Below are 17,823 nucleotides of genomic sequence, written 5' to 3' on the forward strand. Positions count from 1 at the left end.
AATGAACGTGGTCGTCAGGTCAACTTTGTTTCCCTCCATTCTGATATTCAAGTGTTAAATTGATATCCCGAAGACAATTTGGTCTTACAAGAAAACGCAAGTGGCCAAAAACGCTTGATAAAATTTTCATGGATTGTCTTATTACATTAGTGGATTAAACAATGGAAGTGGCCGACATATTGTTGAAATGCATTCCTTGGTGTGTCTTTCATCATCTGAGCTTGTCCGGACAGCTACGGGAATGCGACAATGGAGGCTGAGAGAAATATCGTCATCCGACACGCGGTGGGGCGATAGGGAAAAAAAATTAAGAAATAAATAATTGGGTGGGTTTGTGTGCGTGTTGTTTGTGCATTGCGAGGTGCGGCCATGGCAACCTCGGAATGACAGGAAGGGATTTGTGAAGGTGGATTTAAGGTGGGTCGGTCGAGCTGCTGTCTGGCTCTCAGAGGGCTACGGTTACATGAGGGGGGAGGGAGGGGGTTGCTTTAAGGGGGCAGAGGGGCTTCACCTTCATATTACTTTGTAAGAGTCAACCTGCGGGGAAGAAAGTCCCCAGGGAGGCGGGGCGTGCGCGCCTTTGTAGCAGGAAAAAAAAACGAAAGCACACGTTGGTCTGTGCTTTCATTTGGAAACAAGCAAGCATACACACACACACACACACACACACACACACACACACACACACACACACACACACACACACACACAATCGTCATCAGAAAAACTCTTAAAATTGAGTATGTCAGAATTTATCAAAAAGAAGTCAGCATGACTGAATCGGAGTGTTTTCATGAAAAAGTGCTTTTCTTTTTTTGGGGGGGAATTTACCACGAGAAGAAAAATCAGTTGATTAAAAAAAAAAAATGCATTACAATTTTACAATGGAACATTTATCATTTTCAAGTCAGCCATTAAGAGACTAAAATTTGAATTTTTACGAGAAGTCGTAGTATGCAGAGCAAAAAAAAAAAAAAAAAAGCACGATTTTTAGGGGATAAAACCGCAATGTTACGAGGAAGAGTCCACAGTTTATAGAGAATAAAGTCATATTACATGACAATAAAGGCATCCTTTTTACGACGGCCTTAAAACCAGGAACAAATGTGTAATTTTATGACAGTAAAAATGGAAAAAATATATATGAATTAAGTCATTTTATGAAGTCATAAATACAGAAGGAAAGAAAATACCACTCACTAAAAACAAAAATGATCATTTGAGGTGTTTTGGAGCCTGAAAACATGACAAAATTGAAACGTGGAAATCAAGTGTGACACCCCAACGAGACGCCCAGGATGCACATCGCGCGCTTTGAACGGCCGTCTGATGACACTCAACAAGCAAACAACCTTTTGCTGTCAGGTCAAGATGCTTCATGTTGCTATTTATTTATTTTAACGAGTCCTTCTGTGCTTGATGGCAAGCAACACGGTGAAGTGGACTGAAAAAAAAAAAAAAAAAAAGCACAATAGCTGCTTTGTTAATTAACCCTGACAAAAGTCTGCGACCTTCCTTGCTTGGTCGTTGGGTGAGAGGTCAAAACGCCGTGTGACGCGGCTCGATGAAGCCGCACCTCGAAATGACATTCTAGCACATGGTCACGACAGAGTGAAGTTTAAAATGTTATAAAACGCAAATTCTGCACATTTGCCTGGGCATGTCTATGACTTTGTAGCGCGCATGACTGATGATTTGCGTTTTTACTATCTGGTGAGTGAAAACATTCGCTTTTGATACATCAGACTGTAATTATCGAAAGACGACCACGAAGCAGACACAATTCACGTGTACAAATCCTTGAAGACGTCTCCAATTTCATCTGCACTTAAGCGCGTTTACGGGCAAAACAGGAAATCCTCCACTGCCGAAATGCAAATGAGGGCTCCCCGGGAGAATCGAGACAGTCAAGGTTGCAACGGCTCGGACAAAAAGGATTACCAGGAACACCGAGATGGAGGACGCAGCATTTGACTGCACTCTCAATTTCCGAGATAAACACACACACAAACCGTCGAGGACGTACGCACGGGAGTTAATCTGCCGGCTGCAAGCTATAAATAAAATTATAATCGTCTTGATTAAGTTGCTCCAATGGGAATTCTCTGGCCTTGTCCACCGGAGTGGAGATAGGGCAAGGGTCTATGTGATCTCCATAATGGCTGCCATCATTACAAGTCAATTAGTTGCCGCTTGCATTAAAACCCTCTATCTACTCCTCGCCAGATTCAATTTGAGGTGAATGTCTATTTAATAATTCATTCTATTATTTAAAAAAAACAAGCGACAACTGCAGTAAAAAATATATACATAAAATGCTTGTAAAAATCTGTCTTTCCACGCGACGCAAAACCATTCCGAGCTGACTTATCGCTGCGCGTTTATCCGATTGTAATGCAGAGCTGCAGGCCGGGAAACGGGGACAGGAAAATCTTCACAGTTCTCGGAGATGTTTCATGATCCTGGCTTGCCTCCAGCATGCCATGTTCACTTCATTCAAGTAAGTGTTGTACGACTAGTGATTTATTGATAGGCTGCATGCCATGTGACAGCTGCAAAGACTTTGCGCTGTATTTTCAAGCGCAGGTACTTTTGTAGACTATGCAAGAGTCCAACCGGGCCCAGGACATTCAAAGCATAAGGGAGGTCTAAAGGGGGGCGGAAGTGGCTTCAAAAACCCTTCCATATACATCCAGCTAAACGCCACATCAAAACACTTTTTTTATTTTAACTGCTTGTCATGTGTGGTATATTATTCATTGAAAGCATCCACATGGGAGCGATTAGGGCAACAGCCTTAGCAAGGACACAACGGAGCGCACGCAAGTTTTTGGGGTTTGTGTGTCACCAAATAAACACGGATGAAAGTGTAGTTAAAAAGAAAAAAAACCTCCTCCTTGGTGGAGGTAATAAAAAAGCCACGAGTGGTCAGACTGGATGGCTGCTGTGGGGCTCCCCCCCCCCCCCCCCCCCCCCCCCCCCCCCCCCTCCAAGCTGCTGCAGAGGATTCGTGCTGCACCTCTGCACAGCGCACACTCACATTCATTCACAGTCATTCAACCAAACGGCAGCAACGTGCACGTCTGCAAGCACACCAACGAGCAAAGCAGCCCACCGCCTTAAGAACCTGTCGCCTTCGGGGATTAGTCAACAAGGCAGAAGACGGATATAGTAGTGCTCACAGCACCGGGACTCGGGAGAGTTTCGAACGGACGACTTTTATTCCCTGGTCTAGTTTTGAGGGTTTTTTTTTTTTTTTTTGGGTTGATTTCTTGTTGCCAGGCAAAAACAGAAAGTCCGAGCAGGTAAGCTTCCGGTCATTTCTTGCTAATGTAGCTAATAATTCGTCAATAAAACACGCAATGTGTACACCTCGTTTAGAGTCACTCAAGTGTCTTAATCGATATGAAAACACGTTCAAAGCCCCACGCGTGTGGCGTTGTTTGTTCTGTTTTTTGTAATGGTTGAAGTTGTACTCGCGTCGTCAACACTTTTTTGATCGTTTGTGGATGACGTCACATAGGTATTTTGCTTACTTTTTGAAAAAAGACAAAAGGCTAATTCGACTTGCGTACGCGCTCCATTCAAACGGAATTGTGTTGCACTTTAAAACGGGGGTGGGCTCATCCAACAAAAATGTCTGAATAAGCTTCTTCCGAGTATAAGACAGCTGTGCTGGACATATTAGCCATTAATAACACATTGTAATGTGGTCATTTAAATGATTTTTAAAAAGGTTCCTATTAGAAGCGTTTTTCGAATATTTCCATTTTAATAAGCACTCAAAGCAACACAGATTTGATTTGTTTTCAGTTGAAACACATTGTTTGATGTGTGAAGCTGAGAATCCACCGACATGCTATTGAGCGATTATCTGTTTACTCTGACATTTTTTCAATTGTGAAAAAATGTACGTGCAGATGACATATTCACAGCGAAACCTGTTTGCACAGACTTGCAAAAATGACTGAAAACGCTGTAATTAACATGCCAGGCCACTAGTTAGCGATGTCACATTGTCAAGTATCTTCCAACGCCATCTGTCAACATTCTGGCAAGCACGATGGCCTCCTGGTGACGTCTTAACACAATCATGTTTGTTACTTTGGACATTGTCGTGTGACTGAACTTTTACAGCTTTTTTTTTTTTCATAAGAGGAAGTGAGAAATATTGGACCTTGAGCTTGAGGAGGCCTGGGGAATGTAGACAGTGGGGTCTAGCTGTCGTCAAACAAACTTCCCTGAACATGTCGGCGGACATCGGAATGACCCAAATAGGGACATAGCAGGAGTTTTTGTTTGGAGGCAAAAGGGCAGACTAGGCAAAAGGTGTTCTCCGATGATTCAAAACAGAAAGGTGAAAGATGTTCTTGTCATGTTTAACGTTGTTGTCATGTCAACGATCGCTAAATCAAACTCAACTGACAGCGGAAAAGCAGAAGACAGTGAAACCACTTCAAAAACCACAACCAAAGGAATGCCAAACCCAAATGTGAGCTCCTTCTACACAGTCAGCGTTCGGTTTGGACTGGATTGCGCTAGGTTGATAGGCGAGGCTCTCGCTGTCGTCATAAACACAAAACTAAACAAACTTCAAGTGAGTCAGGCGAAAAAAAAAAGTCAAATGTAAACATGAATTAATTATTTTGTTCAAAACCAGCAGGAAGTCGCCTCCTTCCCGAGTCCACACAATTGTGCTTCTCTCCCTGTAGGCTTCGGGATATCCTTCTTGCATTCTGGAACAGGTTTGCGAGTGTTTTTGAGAGCTGCTCTAATAAGGCTTGTGTGTCATTGCAGCACCTTGTTGAGAGGTCATTAAAACGGGGTGAGGAAAAATAAAGAGAGATGCCGGGCAACAAATGATCCTTGTGAAGTAGTGTTGATCCTGTCGCTGTCGCTCCTGTTCAACAGGAGGAAGGGGGGGGGGGGCTTTGTTTGTGCAAGGACGCTCGCACATGTGCTCTGACTCTTGAATGTGTTTAGAAGAGGAGGAGGAGAGGAGTTTTTTTTTTTTTTTCCAGGGTGTGAGATTCACCCTGGTGAGACTTGCGCCTTTTTGACATTCCTTACATTCCGACCTCCGGGATGTTTGAGGCTCGTCCGTCTTCTTGCAGCATGTCGGGGGCTGCCAATGACCCGGCAGGGCTTTTATGTCACCAGGATTCACAACAAGCCTCTCTCTTTTGCCTGCTCTATTTTTTTTATTTTTTTGCTGCAACAGACAGCCTGTGGCCTCTAATTTCGAAGGCCACGGGAACAAGAAATGCCAGCACTTCTTATGTTACATCCGCAGATGACATTTATATCCTAATGGATGACTGCGATCAGGCTCCCTTGTTGCTGTTTTTACATTGGAAGTTCAACCGTAGCCAAGGGAAGCCGAGATGATGGATCGTTTTCATCTCCAATAGCAGATTCCAGTTATAGTGACACCGGGCACCAAATTGTACACACCTCATAAATACTCTCCTCCTGCATTTGCAGATTTTTTTTTTTTGTCATGAGACAAATTGAGTTCCCATTGAGTTCTCCTGGATCCGCACCAAATTGAATGGGTTTGTTTTTTTATCCCGTCGTCCCAGTTCGCCACAAAATTTGAGTTGTTTTCACAAAATCCTGGTAACCATGGCGACCAAACACGGGGAACTATGCATGATATGATTTCTGATCTAGTGTACATTTATATTTGACTTTTTTCTCTGAAAACGTGTTTCCTTCTTTTTATATGTAATACACATCTGTTGATTCCTTTTCAGTTACATTTTGATATGATAGAATGATTAAATACATCATTAGTTAACCCAAAAATATTGCTGTCGTACATTATTGGCATTTCTTTTGTTGGTTTATAAAAAAATATACGTGAAATGTTATACTGCAATATTTCAAATTTCAATGTATTTAATTTGCTACAATAGCAAAATAATTTGTATCCGTTTTCAGGTAAAAGCGTACACAGTCACTCGTATATTGCATCAGACAAAACTGCTTCATGAATATAAAAATAAAAATACATTTGCAAGACCGAATAACTGACTTTGATGTGACATCATACCTCTATATCACCATCATAAAGCAAAATTAGCACCTTGTTGCTTTGCCCCAATAATAGCTGTGTTGCTCCGAAGATGTAGGACATATGTTGAGCAAAATATACCAGCTGATTTCAAACCGATGCCTTTTCCCCCCGTCCTCCTGATCCACCACAACCTCGGCAGCCATGAGAGCGCCTCCCGCCCGTGCCGCAAGGCCCCACCGCCACTTCTGACCTTCCGCTGATCAAGCGAAGCCGAAGATGTCAGTGTGCAGCGACTTTGCAGAACACGTGTGGAAACCCGGCTCCTGCAAGAACTGCTTCCACCAGCTCAGCGCGCACAAGACCGCAGGCCGCCCGGCAGGCGCCGCGCCCGCCTCTGCCGCCGCCGCGTGTCTGAAGGGCGGAGGCGATGACGACGACGAGGCAGTGACGGCACCTTCACCCTACAGCAAACCCACCATCGCCGTCAAGCCCACCATGATGAGCTTGGACGCTGGCGACTCGATGGCTGATGTCAACATGAACATAGAGCAGGTGACTTTCTTGAACTGCGTGTCTGTCATACTTTAGATTTGTCTTCCTTGACCATTTTTTTTTTTTTTTGTGCGTGTGTGTTTGACAGAAGAACACAAAGAGCCCAGTGGAGCGTTTGGGCCTGAAAAAGATTATGGATCTATCCTCCCTTTATATTGACAGTAGTAACTGTAATAAGAGCCTTCGAGATTCAACTCTTAAAAGTCCGGACGCCAAGACAGACTTTTGCTTTTCTTCATTGTCCAAAGACTCCATGATCATTAGCAACATGTTGGTCACCCAAGATGAAGGTAAATGTCCTCACAATGTCAATGAAGACACCTGTTGGCAGCAGAATAGTAGCGCCTCTCCCACCATTAGCCCTTGTAAGTCCAGTAGTGCAGTGAAGAGAGCTAATTTTTTGTGTCAGAATTCCATGGAGAAACCTTTTCCTGCAGATATTGGCCCGACCAGTCCTGCCAAATCATATAACAATGGCATCACCTATAGGAGTACTTCTGTGGTAACCGCTAAGACATCTAGCACTTCTGCCAGTCCCTTAACCTCAGCCTTATCTCTGGACACTCTAAATCCCAGTCAGCCATCCATCCGCTCTCCTCCTGTCCTGTCCAAACAAAACAGCCCATTAGACTCCTCCTCTTCCTCCTTTGGTAGCAGCACAGATTCACTGCCTGCAACTGAGGGTTCTGTTGGAAGCCCTCAAAGCCCACAAGTGACGGGCAACTCGGTTCTTAGTTCCCCCAGTGGTCCAGACTCGGAGCCCATCTACGCAGAGAGCACCAAGAAAAAGCGCAGGCCGCAGGCTAACGGGGCGCAAACCCGTTTGGCTTCCCCAGACCAGACCGACAACTCTGAACTCTCGGAAGAAGGCCAGCGGACAACCATCACTGTGATGGCTGCTCACACGGAGGAGAACAACAGGACGTTTTACCTGAGCAGCCCCGATTCAGCCATCAGCACACGGTGCCACTTTAGCCCCACGGCACGCAAGGACCCCAGCAGCACCGCCTTCCGCTGGCCCAGCCCCAGCCGCAGTGCCCCCTCCTTGGTTACAGAGCCCAGCCTCGTTCCCTTGCTCCACCCCAGGCCACAATCCAGCCCTCCCATTCCACCAAAAAGGACCACCCGGTCCCCCAAACTGGGCACCTCCAGCCTCTCACCATCCATCTCTTCGCCCGTTCCCCTTCCAGACCTTTCCAGACTGAGCACATCGAGCCTCTCTCCGTCCTTATCGTCTCCCGTTGCCCTCCCCGAGCTCTCCATGCTTTTCCTGGTCTCCGCCAAAGAAGGGCACTTCAAGAGCCAGCCGGAAAACCACAGCCCGGCAGCATCCGAGCGCTGGCCCAAGCACCACCACCAAAGCTCCACCTGGAACTGTCGTATTGACGAGGAAGTGGAGGAGGAGGAGGGAGAGCGGAAAGAGGCTGAAAAGAAGACGCTGACTACTAATCCCCAGACAACATCTCGTGTGACAGGCCCGGTCAATGGCGCTGCTGTTTGGAAGGAGTCCAGAGTCTGCAACAAGGCCTCGAGCAGCCCCCCTCCGATGACAGAGCCAGGCACGGTCCCCCCGCCCCTGACCAACAATGGTGCCTGTCAGGGGGACGGCGAGGGTGCCGTCACAGTGGAGGAGGCCAAGCGGAGCGGGAGCATGCCGGCCAAGCAGCACGAGAGCTCAACGGCGCTTCTGGCAGCGGGGAGGCAGGGATCGGCCAGCCATGAGGCCAATCAAGCACCTCCACCGCCGCCACCCAAGAAACAGCACAGGTAAGAATGAACCTTTCAACATTCTATTGGACGCTACACGTAGCTGTTTGACTGCAGAAGTGGTACGGAAGGAGTCCGTTCACTGATGGTAAAATGTTTCCAGTGTTTCAGTTACCCCATTGACAAGCCATTGCACCCAAAATTTCTACGATGTGAACAAAATATATGCATTCGGGTTCTCGGTTCCTATTGGGAGTTTTGGACCGTGTTGACTTGACTGGTAAAATCGCGGCAGTTCCGAGAGTCGACTTAAAAGTCAGGGAATCAATCTTCCAGCATTTACCCAAGATCAGCCAAAAATCGGGTCTTCAAGTATAGTCATTGTCAGAGAATCAATCTCGGTTCGAAATTGGACACCCCTTCAATGAATGACATCCGACTGTACTTGAAACTTGCAGTGAGACAAATGCAGCCCAACATAAACCGTCCTATTCAGAACGCAAATTGACATTCCCGTCCTGCACTGTTTCTACCTGTGAATGTGCATTCGCATTGAAAGGCACCGCTTGGCTTTCTTTGCGCATCCGACATCATTTAGCACTCGTGGCAGGCACTTGTTCCTGACAGCGTAAATACACTTCGCTCACTGATAGGATGTGCGAAAGTGTTGGCGCCACACTCACTGTGCAGCGTTCTTTCGTCTTCATTCAGGCAGTTAGCGCGTCCCTCCCCAATGCACCGCTTGTTCCATTCATGCTTGTAATGTGAGTTTTTTAAGATTGGAATGAACGCGCTCTTAAATGCAGACCTTTGTTTGGACTGCAGCGCGATAGAAAAGAGGAGTCAATGATAAACGGTTGTAACTTTAGCAGCGGAATACAGTAGCAGTTCCAAATCGTAAACGCTTTCTCTCGCTACCAAGACTGTTCCGAATGATCGCGTTAGACATTGCTATGGCCTCAGCACCGACCAAAAGCACTGAAAAGGTGAGTTTTCGGCGAATCACGGAGGAGAGCCTCTCCACAAAAATCCACCAGTACGCAAATTCACCCATGCACGATTTCACTGTACTTTTACTGGCGGCAAACAAAAAAAACAGCAATATCGTTTCCACCCTTGAATATTTACTACACCGCTTCTGCGACAAGCATTTCTTTGAACTGTAAAACCACACGTAAATGGTGTTCAAAAGCGGGACGCTGGCCTTATCATCAACCCTTTGTTGGTTGTGCCTTTTCAGTTTTTCTTTGAGGATTTTTTTGAGGTCATGACCCAACGAGTTGATGCGTTTGCATGTGCCCTATGACGCATGAGGACGCGTTGAATCATTTAAGAGCCACAGATGGTTCCGCACGCGGGGCTATGATAAGATTACGCTGTAAAAAAATTCACTTTTTTTGTTGTTGTCATTTCTAGCTTGGCTTTTGCCGTTGCTTCACGCTAAAAGTCGTCTGCGGGGGTGTGGGGGGGGGGGGCGGGGGTGGTACATGCGCTCTGTCTGAAGGTGTCCAATATCGTAAAAGGCTTCTCGTGCAAGTCAGCTGGAGGTAGCCAAAAGGAGGGGCCTCTACTGAACAGCTTGTTGCCTGGGGCAACGCCCAAACTGTCCCTCTCCACCAGTGACAGTGTCCCATAAATTGAAGTAGAATTAATAGATCAGGCGTTCGTCACTCGCCATGTGAGCGCTCACCATTACAGGAGCGCTTAATTTGGGAGCTTCATATCCAGCTCGGACCCGGGCGGTGCCGGGTTTAGGTTACATCTTAGGCGGGGTCTTTAGAGAGCCACCCGGCTGATCCTGAAGCGTGTGGTTTATTTTGAGTGGGCGGAGCCTGCCAGCCTGGACTCTTCACGATGAGGTAGGAAGCTTTGTTTGAATTGCGGCTGAAGGCTTCACCGGTCCGAGCGTGAGCCACATCTGTACACGCTTCACTGGAATCCAGCATAAGAGATGGAAAGGCGGCGGGGGGGTCGTTTTAGCAAATCGGTTGATTGGGCTTCACAAAAGGCTCATAAAAGTAAGAATTCTATGGACAGAGGACAGAAAAAAAGTCAGCTAAATTTCAGTTTGAACATGCAGATTTTCACCACACCACAATCTTAAGTTTAAGCTCCCTTGACTTATTGTTTGGCTTTTTCAAAACCGACTCTAAAAGCAAGAACAGTGGATCCTCAACAGTCGAAGGCTCCTGACTTTGTATCGTTTGTCATCAAGCTTTTTTTTTTCTGCTGCAACTCTTACTGATGATCTTTTATCAAAGCTTCTCCCGAGCTGTTGCGTCACGGTGTGTGAGTCAGCCCCAAATCTTTCCAAGCTCCACCTTGCTCCCAATCCCATAAAATGTGTCATATTCAAGATCAGGCCCTAACAACGTCACACACACGCACGCACACACACACGCCTCTTTCTTTTGTCACGCTTTAGTGTGGTAGCGCACTTTCATATCATAATCGTCTTCCGTTCATATCTTGACACTGTTGCGCAGGGCAAAGTAAGCAATGTGTCATTTCCCGCTGGACGCTGGTGTACGCTGTAAAAAGCGGGTGAGTGCGGTCACGGAATTGCAAATGACAAGCTTGCGTGGCGTCTGTTTATAGCAAAGGAAGTGTTGGGATGTGTGAAGAGGAAATGTGCAATTAGGATGGCCATCAAGTGCCGTTTGGGCTCAAAGCGGGCATCCCAAAAATAAGCGGGAATAACATCCTGCCTAATTGTGCGATTTGGTGTCGTGCCTTTTCGTTTGTGGGCTTTGGAAATTGTCTTTTTTTTTTCTTTTTTTTTTTTTTATGGTTTATCGACACTAGCTTGTTTATCTGTCATCATTTTTCAAACTCAACCTTTCTCAAACTTCCGTATGCTTACTTGGAACCGTTAATTGTTGTGTTATTTTTCCATGACATCAAGTAGGTGTCATGAAAAAAACTCAATGGTGCCTGCGGAATATATCGTAGGGCCATGTTCGCCCTCCCACGGCTAACCGGGCGGCGTTCCGACATTCTTTCCGCAAAGAAAATGTCGTGTTTGGGAGACATATTTGTCCATAGACGTGCACGGGCAAGTCTCTGCTAGTCGTTCGCCGATTTATGGCAGGATTGAAGGCATGAAGGCCATGAGATGAATGGAGGCATGAGTCGGTTTTGTAACGGAGGCAAGTGAGGAGCGAGTGAGATAGAAGGCTGTGGGCTCCAGCCATTAGCGCCACTGATTAGACAAGTGGGGGGGCCGTCACTCAGTTTAATCGGCTGCCTTGATTGGAAAGTCGGCGCGTGCGGCGTTTTCAGAAGCGGCGGTGAGAAGTCGGACGATACGCACCCTGTAACCTGATAAGCTGTCCACTGTAGTAATCGCTGCCCCCTGAAAGGGTTAATATAAAAATTGGTTTAAAAAAAAAAAAAAAGACAAAAATGGCCATACGTGTTTTTCCCAAAACGGCGACGATACGCAACGACGCAATGTTTGACCGCTCTCTTTATTTGTCTCCAACCACAGAGTGTCCGGCCACTTGAGCGGCAGCAACATGGAGCTGAACCGCTTGGCCCAGCTCGGCTCACTGGAGAGTCCCGCCACGTCCCCTCGAGACCTCGGCAGCGCCGGCTTCCCGTCCGCCTCCACCGACAGTCTGACTGCTGACGCCGCGGGTGAGTGGCTTTGATCGAATGCCGCTTTTTTTCCCCGCTCAGCAGGGACCGATTACTAGTCGAAGAAGCAGGTAGTGCTCGGTGAGCCGCCCCTGAAGAGTCACTTTTTCTTGATACTGCCTTTTGAAAAGTAGGACACTTGCGGCTCGGCCAAGCGGCCGCCCTGGCCGAACGCCCGAGGCGGCTCGTCTGTTAGCCACAAGCCGCTAAGGCCGGCGACCGGCTGAGAGATGTCAGATTCGAGCAACTCTCGAACCTGTAATTACAAAAATATTGCCGCGCCCGTAGGCAAGTAGATGCGTATTTCCTTTTTTTTTTTTTTTTTTTTTTAATTTGACATATTTTGTAGAATAAATACTTTGCAGGCTTAAGTAAGAAAACTTGATTTTGAGTTCCACTTTAATTTCGATATTTTCCACCGGTGTTTGCTTCCAACTTTGTGTTTACCTCGATGGGCGGACACCGTATACGAAAAGTAGTTAGCTCGGTCTTGATACGCGAATGGAGAAGTGTTGCTGCCGTTTGACTACACTGATGCACTTTGTCCAGAGTAAACCTGCAAAGCAGACAAGTCGAAGAACTCCCAAGGTTTTATTGCGGCTGTCTGTCATCTTATCTCTTCCTCTTTCACTCGATGTTGTGACTGAGACCCGCCGCGCAGAAACCATTTTTAGTACCTCGCCAAAGACCTGCGACCGGGAAGAAGCAGCGTGTCGCTTATGTTTTTTGGGGATGGAAAAAAAGTCTCTTGCAATTGCTGTGACTTCCTGGCTTTCAGCGTTGTTTGAAGAGATAATTATGGAGTCTGATAACGGAGGGAGGGGGAGGGGAAAAGGGATCGGCTACATCCTCCTCGCAGTTACTGGAGCCGCGGCGCACAATTATCTCAGTATCTGACTCCTCCGGCACTAAAAGTCACCGCGTAGTCTCGATTCGCCGATGTCTCGAGCGTGGACGGAAGACGGCGTTTGGAATTTCGGTAGGAGTCCCGCACTGTGGAAGTTTCCAGTTTTGTTACAGGCAAGAGGTAAGGAAATCGGAACTGAGATTTGTCGGAAGAAAAGTAAAATCTGTGGAAAGCGGACATCCGGATCCGACGGACGCTCGACTGAAAGCGCAATCTCCCGTCTCTCCTCAGGCCATCGAGACGGATCGCGGTTGTCCTGCTCCTCCCCGTTCCTGAGAAGTCCGGCGGCGTCGTCGCCCGGTTCTCCGCGCCCGCCCACTTTTAGCATCACGGCCAACCAGCCGCCTCCGCTGCCGGAGAAGAAGACGGTCAGCCGCACCGTGTCCGCCCCCGACAGCGCCGCTTCCAAAGCCTTTGTCCGGGCCTATCCACGCCTGCCGTTCAGCGGCTCGGAAAACAACGTGTGCAGACCCAACGACTCGAGCTGCCGGGCCAGTTTACCGTCCAGTCCAGTCGACCAGAGATCCATTTTCTCCTCCAATGAGTCTCTGGAGCGCTGTCACGTGCCACTCGGCCGACCCTCCAGATCCCGGACTTTGGACGAGCCTTTTAAGGGTCACGGTCGTTTAGGCGTCCACTGCCGCAGTAGCATCACCTGCTCCTCCTCCCCTCAGCTCAGCGCCCCCTTTTCGGGCTCCGAAACGGGGCCGACATCCAACCTGGGCTCCAGTTTGCAGCTGCAGACCCTCCTGAGCAACATGGACAGCCGGGAGGGCGTTTACTCCAAGCTGGGCGGCTTGTACGCCGAGTCCCTGCGGCGCTTGGCTCTCAAATGCGAGGAGCGCTTCGTGGGCTCGCAGAGAAACCGGCTGAGGTTCGAGGAGAGCAACTGGTCATTGTTCAGGCTCACGTCCAACAAGCCCAGTTGCAACGCGGGTGACGCCGTCTACTATTCCGCCGCCTGCGCTTCCGATCCCGGCAACTCCTACGCCGTGAAGGTAATGCGCAAATACACGATTTGTTTTTTTGTCTTTGGGGTGAGGGCAATTTAGGCGAACCTGAGCTTCGCTGGGGTTGATTTTCAGGTTAAGAATGGTCAGCAGATTATAATCGGGCACGGGTTTTGTTTGTTCCAGGACTTCAGATGGGTCGGTGCCACTAGGGCGCACAACACGGCTCCAAAGTAAACACAAGTGGAAGAGGGGCGTGTACTCGGTCGTTAGTGGCTCTTTGTACAGGATTTGAAGCTGCGGCCCGGATGCCTGTCGGCTCGCTCATTCATCTTCCGGTGGAATTTACAATCAGATAAATCCTGAAAGACCTCAAATCATAGTCCAGCCCCTCATGTCTTACTACCGCTTGCTTGCTAAGAAGATGTTTTCAGAATTGGTGCCGCCAATCTTGAGGCCGTGCCTCGACCAAACTCTTGTGTTGGACCACTCATGAAAATATCAAAGTTTTGATTAGGGAGGGGGGGAAAAAAAACACTCTTACCAAGTCCCACACGAGATAATCACACAGGATAATCTTTGACAGACATCTGCTATTCGGTCCTTGAGCTAACTTTTCGAAATGCACTTTTGGGCTTTGTAGTTTTTTTAGGTTGCAGGATTCAGTCCTTCCGCGATGGCTAAAAGCTCAAGTCCGTCCGTGGCTTGGATGAAGGATTTGCGATTGAAAACATTGAACAGGTTTAACTTTTTTAATTGGCATTCTTGACTGTTTTCCGAGCAGATTGGGAAGGGGGAAAAAAAAATCCACTTGCTTGATCGGATCATGTTCATCGATGCATCAACAGCATTGATTTCGCTTGAACGGGAACTCATTGGGCATTGACCTTGAAAGCTTGCTAAAAAGAATTCCTTTCTTGCGCGTCGTCTTGGCTCCCCTCCACCGTTCGTTTCATCTTCCTTCTCTCACTGCCTGCTCCTCCTCTTCCCGCCTCGCCAGATCTGCAAGAGTCCGTCGGCGGAGGCCAAGCAGGGCCACCTGTACGGCCTGTCGGTGCAGCAGAGTATGCCCGCGCACTTCAACCTCCAGCAGGACTGCGGCCACTTCCTGGCGTGCGTCCCTCCGAGCATGCTGCCCTCCGATCGGGCGTCGGCATCGGCGGCGGCGGCGGTGTCGCTCGCGTCCTCGCCCAAGCCCCGCGGCCAGCAGGCGGAGCGCGAACAGGTGGTGGTCATCGCGCCCGAGATCCCCCGGCAGACGGCGGCCGACTTCGCTCACGAGTTTGAGGCCTTCCACAAAAGCCAGCCGGAGGTTTACGAGCGGCGCGTCTGCTTCCTGCTGCTGCAGCTGTGCCACGGCCTGGAGCACTTGAAGGAACACGGCGTGACGCACCGCCACCTGTGCCTGGAGAACCTCCTCCTGGTGCCTCACTCCCCAACGCCGTCCGCATCGCAGGCCCCTCAGCAGAGCGAGACGAGCGGCGCTTTTAGTCAGCGTCACCTCCCTCGCCTGCTTATCAGCAACTTCGCCAAGGCCAAGCGGCGCTCCGCCGAGGACGCCGCGTCCACGAGCGCCGATCCCCGCGTCAAGCGGGACCACGCCCGACTGGCGCCGGAGATCGTGTCCGCCGCGCAGTATCGCAAATTTGACGAGTTCCAGACGGGCATCCTGATCTACGAGCTCCTCCACCAACCGAACCCCTTTGAGGTGAGCTCTTCGGGAACATAACGACATTTTTTGCTTCGGAAATGGACGACATTATCCTCAAAGAATGACTTCTCCAAAATGCACAACTTTGTTCGAGCCACGATTTCAACTGTGTCACACTGAAAGCCGCAGGGGTCAAAAGTTAGCGAAAAAAATTTGCAGTTTGTAGTCCGGAAAAATAAAGTTGTACAATTCTGATTTGAATCTCGTGTTTTTTTTCCCTTTTGGAGGTGAGTCCGGCCTTGAAGGAGCAGGACTACCGCTGCGAGGACTTGCCGGCCATCCCGGCCGTGTCGCTGTACTCGGCCGGCCTCCAGAGGCTGGCTCGCCTCCTGCTCCAACCGGACCCCATCAAGCGCATCCACATCCAGGACGCCAAGCGCGTCCTGCAGAGCCTCCTGTGGGGGCCCCGGAAGGACCTGATGGATCAGCAGTGGGAGAGGCGCGAGCCGGACGGCGCCCGGCACGAGGGCCTCCTCAACTGGCTGGACGTGAAGCGGGCACTGCTCATGATGAAGTTTGCCGAGCGGTCGCTGGAGCCCGAGCGCAACGCCGAATTGGAGGACTGGCTGTGCTGCCAGTACTTCTCCTCGGCGCATCCGCTGGCGCTTTGTCACACCGCCGAGCTGCTCTACTCACTAAAGTGACGTCGCGCAGGTACTTTGTGGACCCTGACTGAGGACGTCATGTGCTGTCCCAAAGTGGAGTCTCCCAAGGTTCTGTCCTCGGTCCCTGCTTGTGTTAACTTTTGAAAAAAAATCTGCAGTGCGTCCCAATGACATTTGTCTTGAAGTGTGGCAAATATCCAGATTGTGTGGTGCTTTTCTACTTCCTCAAAAGGAGACACTGTGAACGCAACTCCCTCGTTAGTTTTACCGACCGTCCATTTGGGAACTTTTATCCTGCCGCTCTTTTTCCAAACCGAAATGGCGGGAACCACTGAGGAGTATTACGGCCAAACTAAAAAGAAAAGAAAATGACACTTCCATTCTGAAGTTGGAATCTTATGAGACAGAACTTGTAATTCACAGTGGATAGGGAGGGAGCCCTGCTTTCAGTAGCAAAAATATGAGAGTAAATAACACCCCCCCCCAACAATATTTATAACTGCCTTACATATACCACAAGATGGTGACAGAGCACTGCTTTTCTTGAGACGGGGTTACGGCCTGACGAAATGGAGCTTCTCCATTCGCTTCAATATAATTTATAGCTTTAGCTTTTTTTCCCCCTCAGTGTTGAATTTTATTCGTGTAAAATTCTAGAAGATCATCATGTGTGACTTTTTCCTCATAAAATTACTTTTAAAAAAATCAATTCATTTTTTTAACTTGAAAATAGTGTAGTTCAAGTATAGCAAGTATTTTAAAAAAAATTCTCCCTCAAATATTGGCCTTTATATAGTCAACATCTCTTAAATTATGTTTTTTATCAAGGCAAGAATGCTTTTTATCTGACAATATACTATTTTTGGGATGACTATACGACTATTCTTGGAAAGCTATAGCTAATCTTCAAATTCGGCAACTTAATATCCAGCAAAAAATATATATATATATTCGTAGAAAGACTCCATCTCAAATATATCCTACTTTTTGCTTGTAAAATTATGCAGTGATTGATTTTTTTTTTCTTTTTAGAGTGGCTCTAAAACTTCTTGGAATGAAACAGTCGTAACAGTCACGTTGGTTACGATTCGTCATGGTTGACGCTGTATTCCATGCTGTATTTCAAGTATTAGTTGGCACATTGTTTTTGAGGACTGCTGTGTCATCGAGAAAATGGAACCTTATGTTAGAATGAAAAACAAAGCATCCTTATCATGTTTTGTTTGAACGATCTGCTGTACTGTCCCGATGACATTGACTTGGCTGATTACTCGTTCTTCCTTAATTGTGTTGACGCTGTGCCTTCTGTTCCTCGTATGCTTTTTTTTTCTTTTTGTGGAACTGGATTTTCACAATAACACCCATTTAGTTTTGTACATTAGATTGTGAAAGAACCCAAGCAGGTCTTAAAAAAAAGAAAAAAAAAGCCATGAGAATGAGCAGCAGTTCAAAGTCATATTTATGTCGTCTGTTGTCATCACTGGAAGTTTTTATTCATGGCAGCCATGTTTTTTTTTTCTGGTAGCAAACTTGATTCCTAATAAAGTGATTGGTGAGCGAGAGGTTAAAGGCTGAATTTACAGTTCGTGTTTTGAAACATCTTTTGACTCTGTGCTGTGTGTGTGTGTGTGTCTACCTATAAACTGGATTTATTTTCTCAGTTCAAACATATTCATCGTTGCTGAATGAAAGTGGTTGGCAGCAAAAAAAAAAAGTGCCCCATATTGTTTACA

General features: G+C 47.7%; 2 protein-coding genes across 2 annotated transcripts in view; one reads left to right on the top strand and one right to left on the bottom strand.

Annotated features, from left to right (window-relative positions):
- tmem38b (transmembrane protein 38B) overlaps nt 1–17,823 on the bottom strand; it is a 39,430-nt gene that overhangs the window by 20,994 nt on the left and 613 nt on the right. The window lies entirely within an intron of this gene.
- On the top strand, nt 3,015–17,757 carry prag1 (PEAK1 related, kinase-activating pseudokinase 1). Its single transcript, XM_019890501.1, has 7 exons — nt 3,015–3,305; nt 6,219–6,571; nt 6,660–8,338; nt 11,769–11,917; nt 13,056–13,822; nt 14,775–15,482; nt 15,713–17,757. The coding sequence occupies exons 2-7, from the start codon at nt 6,296–6,298 to the stop codon at nt 16,127–16,129; spliced, it is 3,996 nt and encodes a 1,331-aa protein (XP_019746060.1). The 5' UTR covers nt 3,015–3,305; nt 6,219–6,295; the 3' UTR covers nt 16,130–17,757.

Source organism: Hippocampus comes, unplaced genomic scaffold (genome assembly GCF_001891065.2).
Source record: "Hippocampus comes isolate QL1 unplaced genomic scaffold, H_comes_QL1_v1.1 scaffold241, whole genome shotgun sequence".
Lineage (NCBI taxonomy): Eukaryota > Metazoa > Chordata > Actinopteri > Syngnathiformes > Syngnathidae > Hippocampus > Hippocampus comes.

Bases quoted from the DNA above. Each gene is read 5' to 3' on its own strand.
- prag1 (XM_019890501.1), top strand. From the start codon at position 6,296: ATGTCAGTGTGCAGCGACTTTGCAGAACACGTGTGGAAACCCGGCTCC. The intron at 6,572-6,659 runs GTGACTTTCTTG...TGTGTTTGACAG, and splicing joins TCAACATGAACATAGAGCAG to AAGAACACAAAGAGCCCAGT. The intron at 15,483-15,712 runs GTGAGCTCTTCG...TCCCTTTTGGAG, and splicing joins ACCAACCGAACCCCTTTGAG to GTGAGTCCGGCCTTGAAGGA.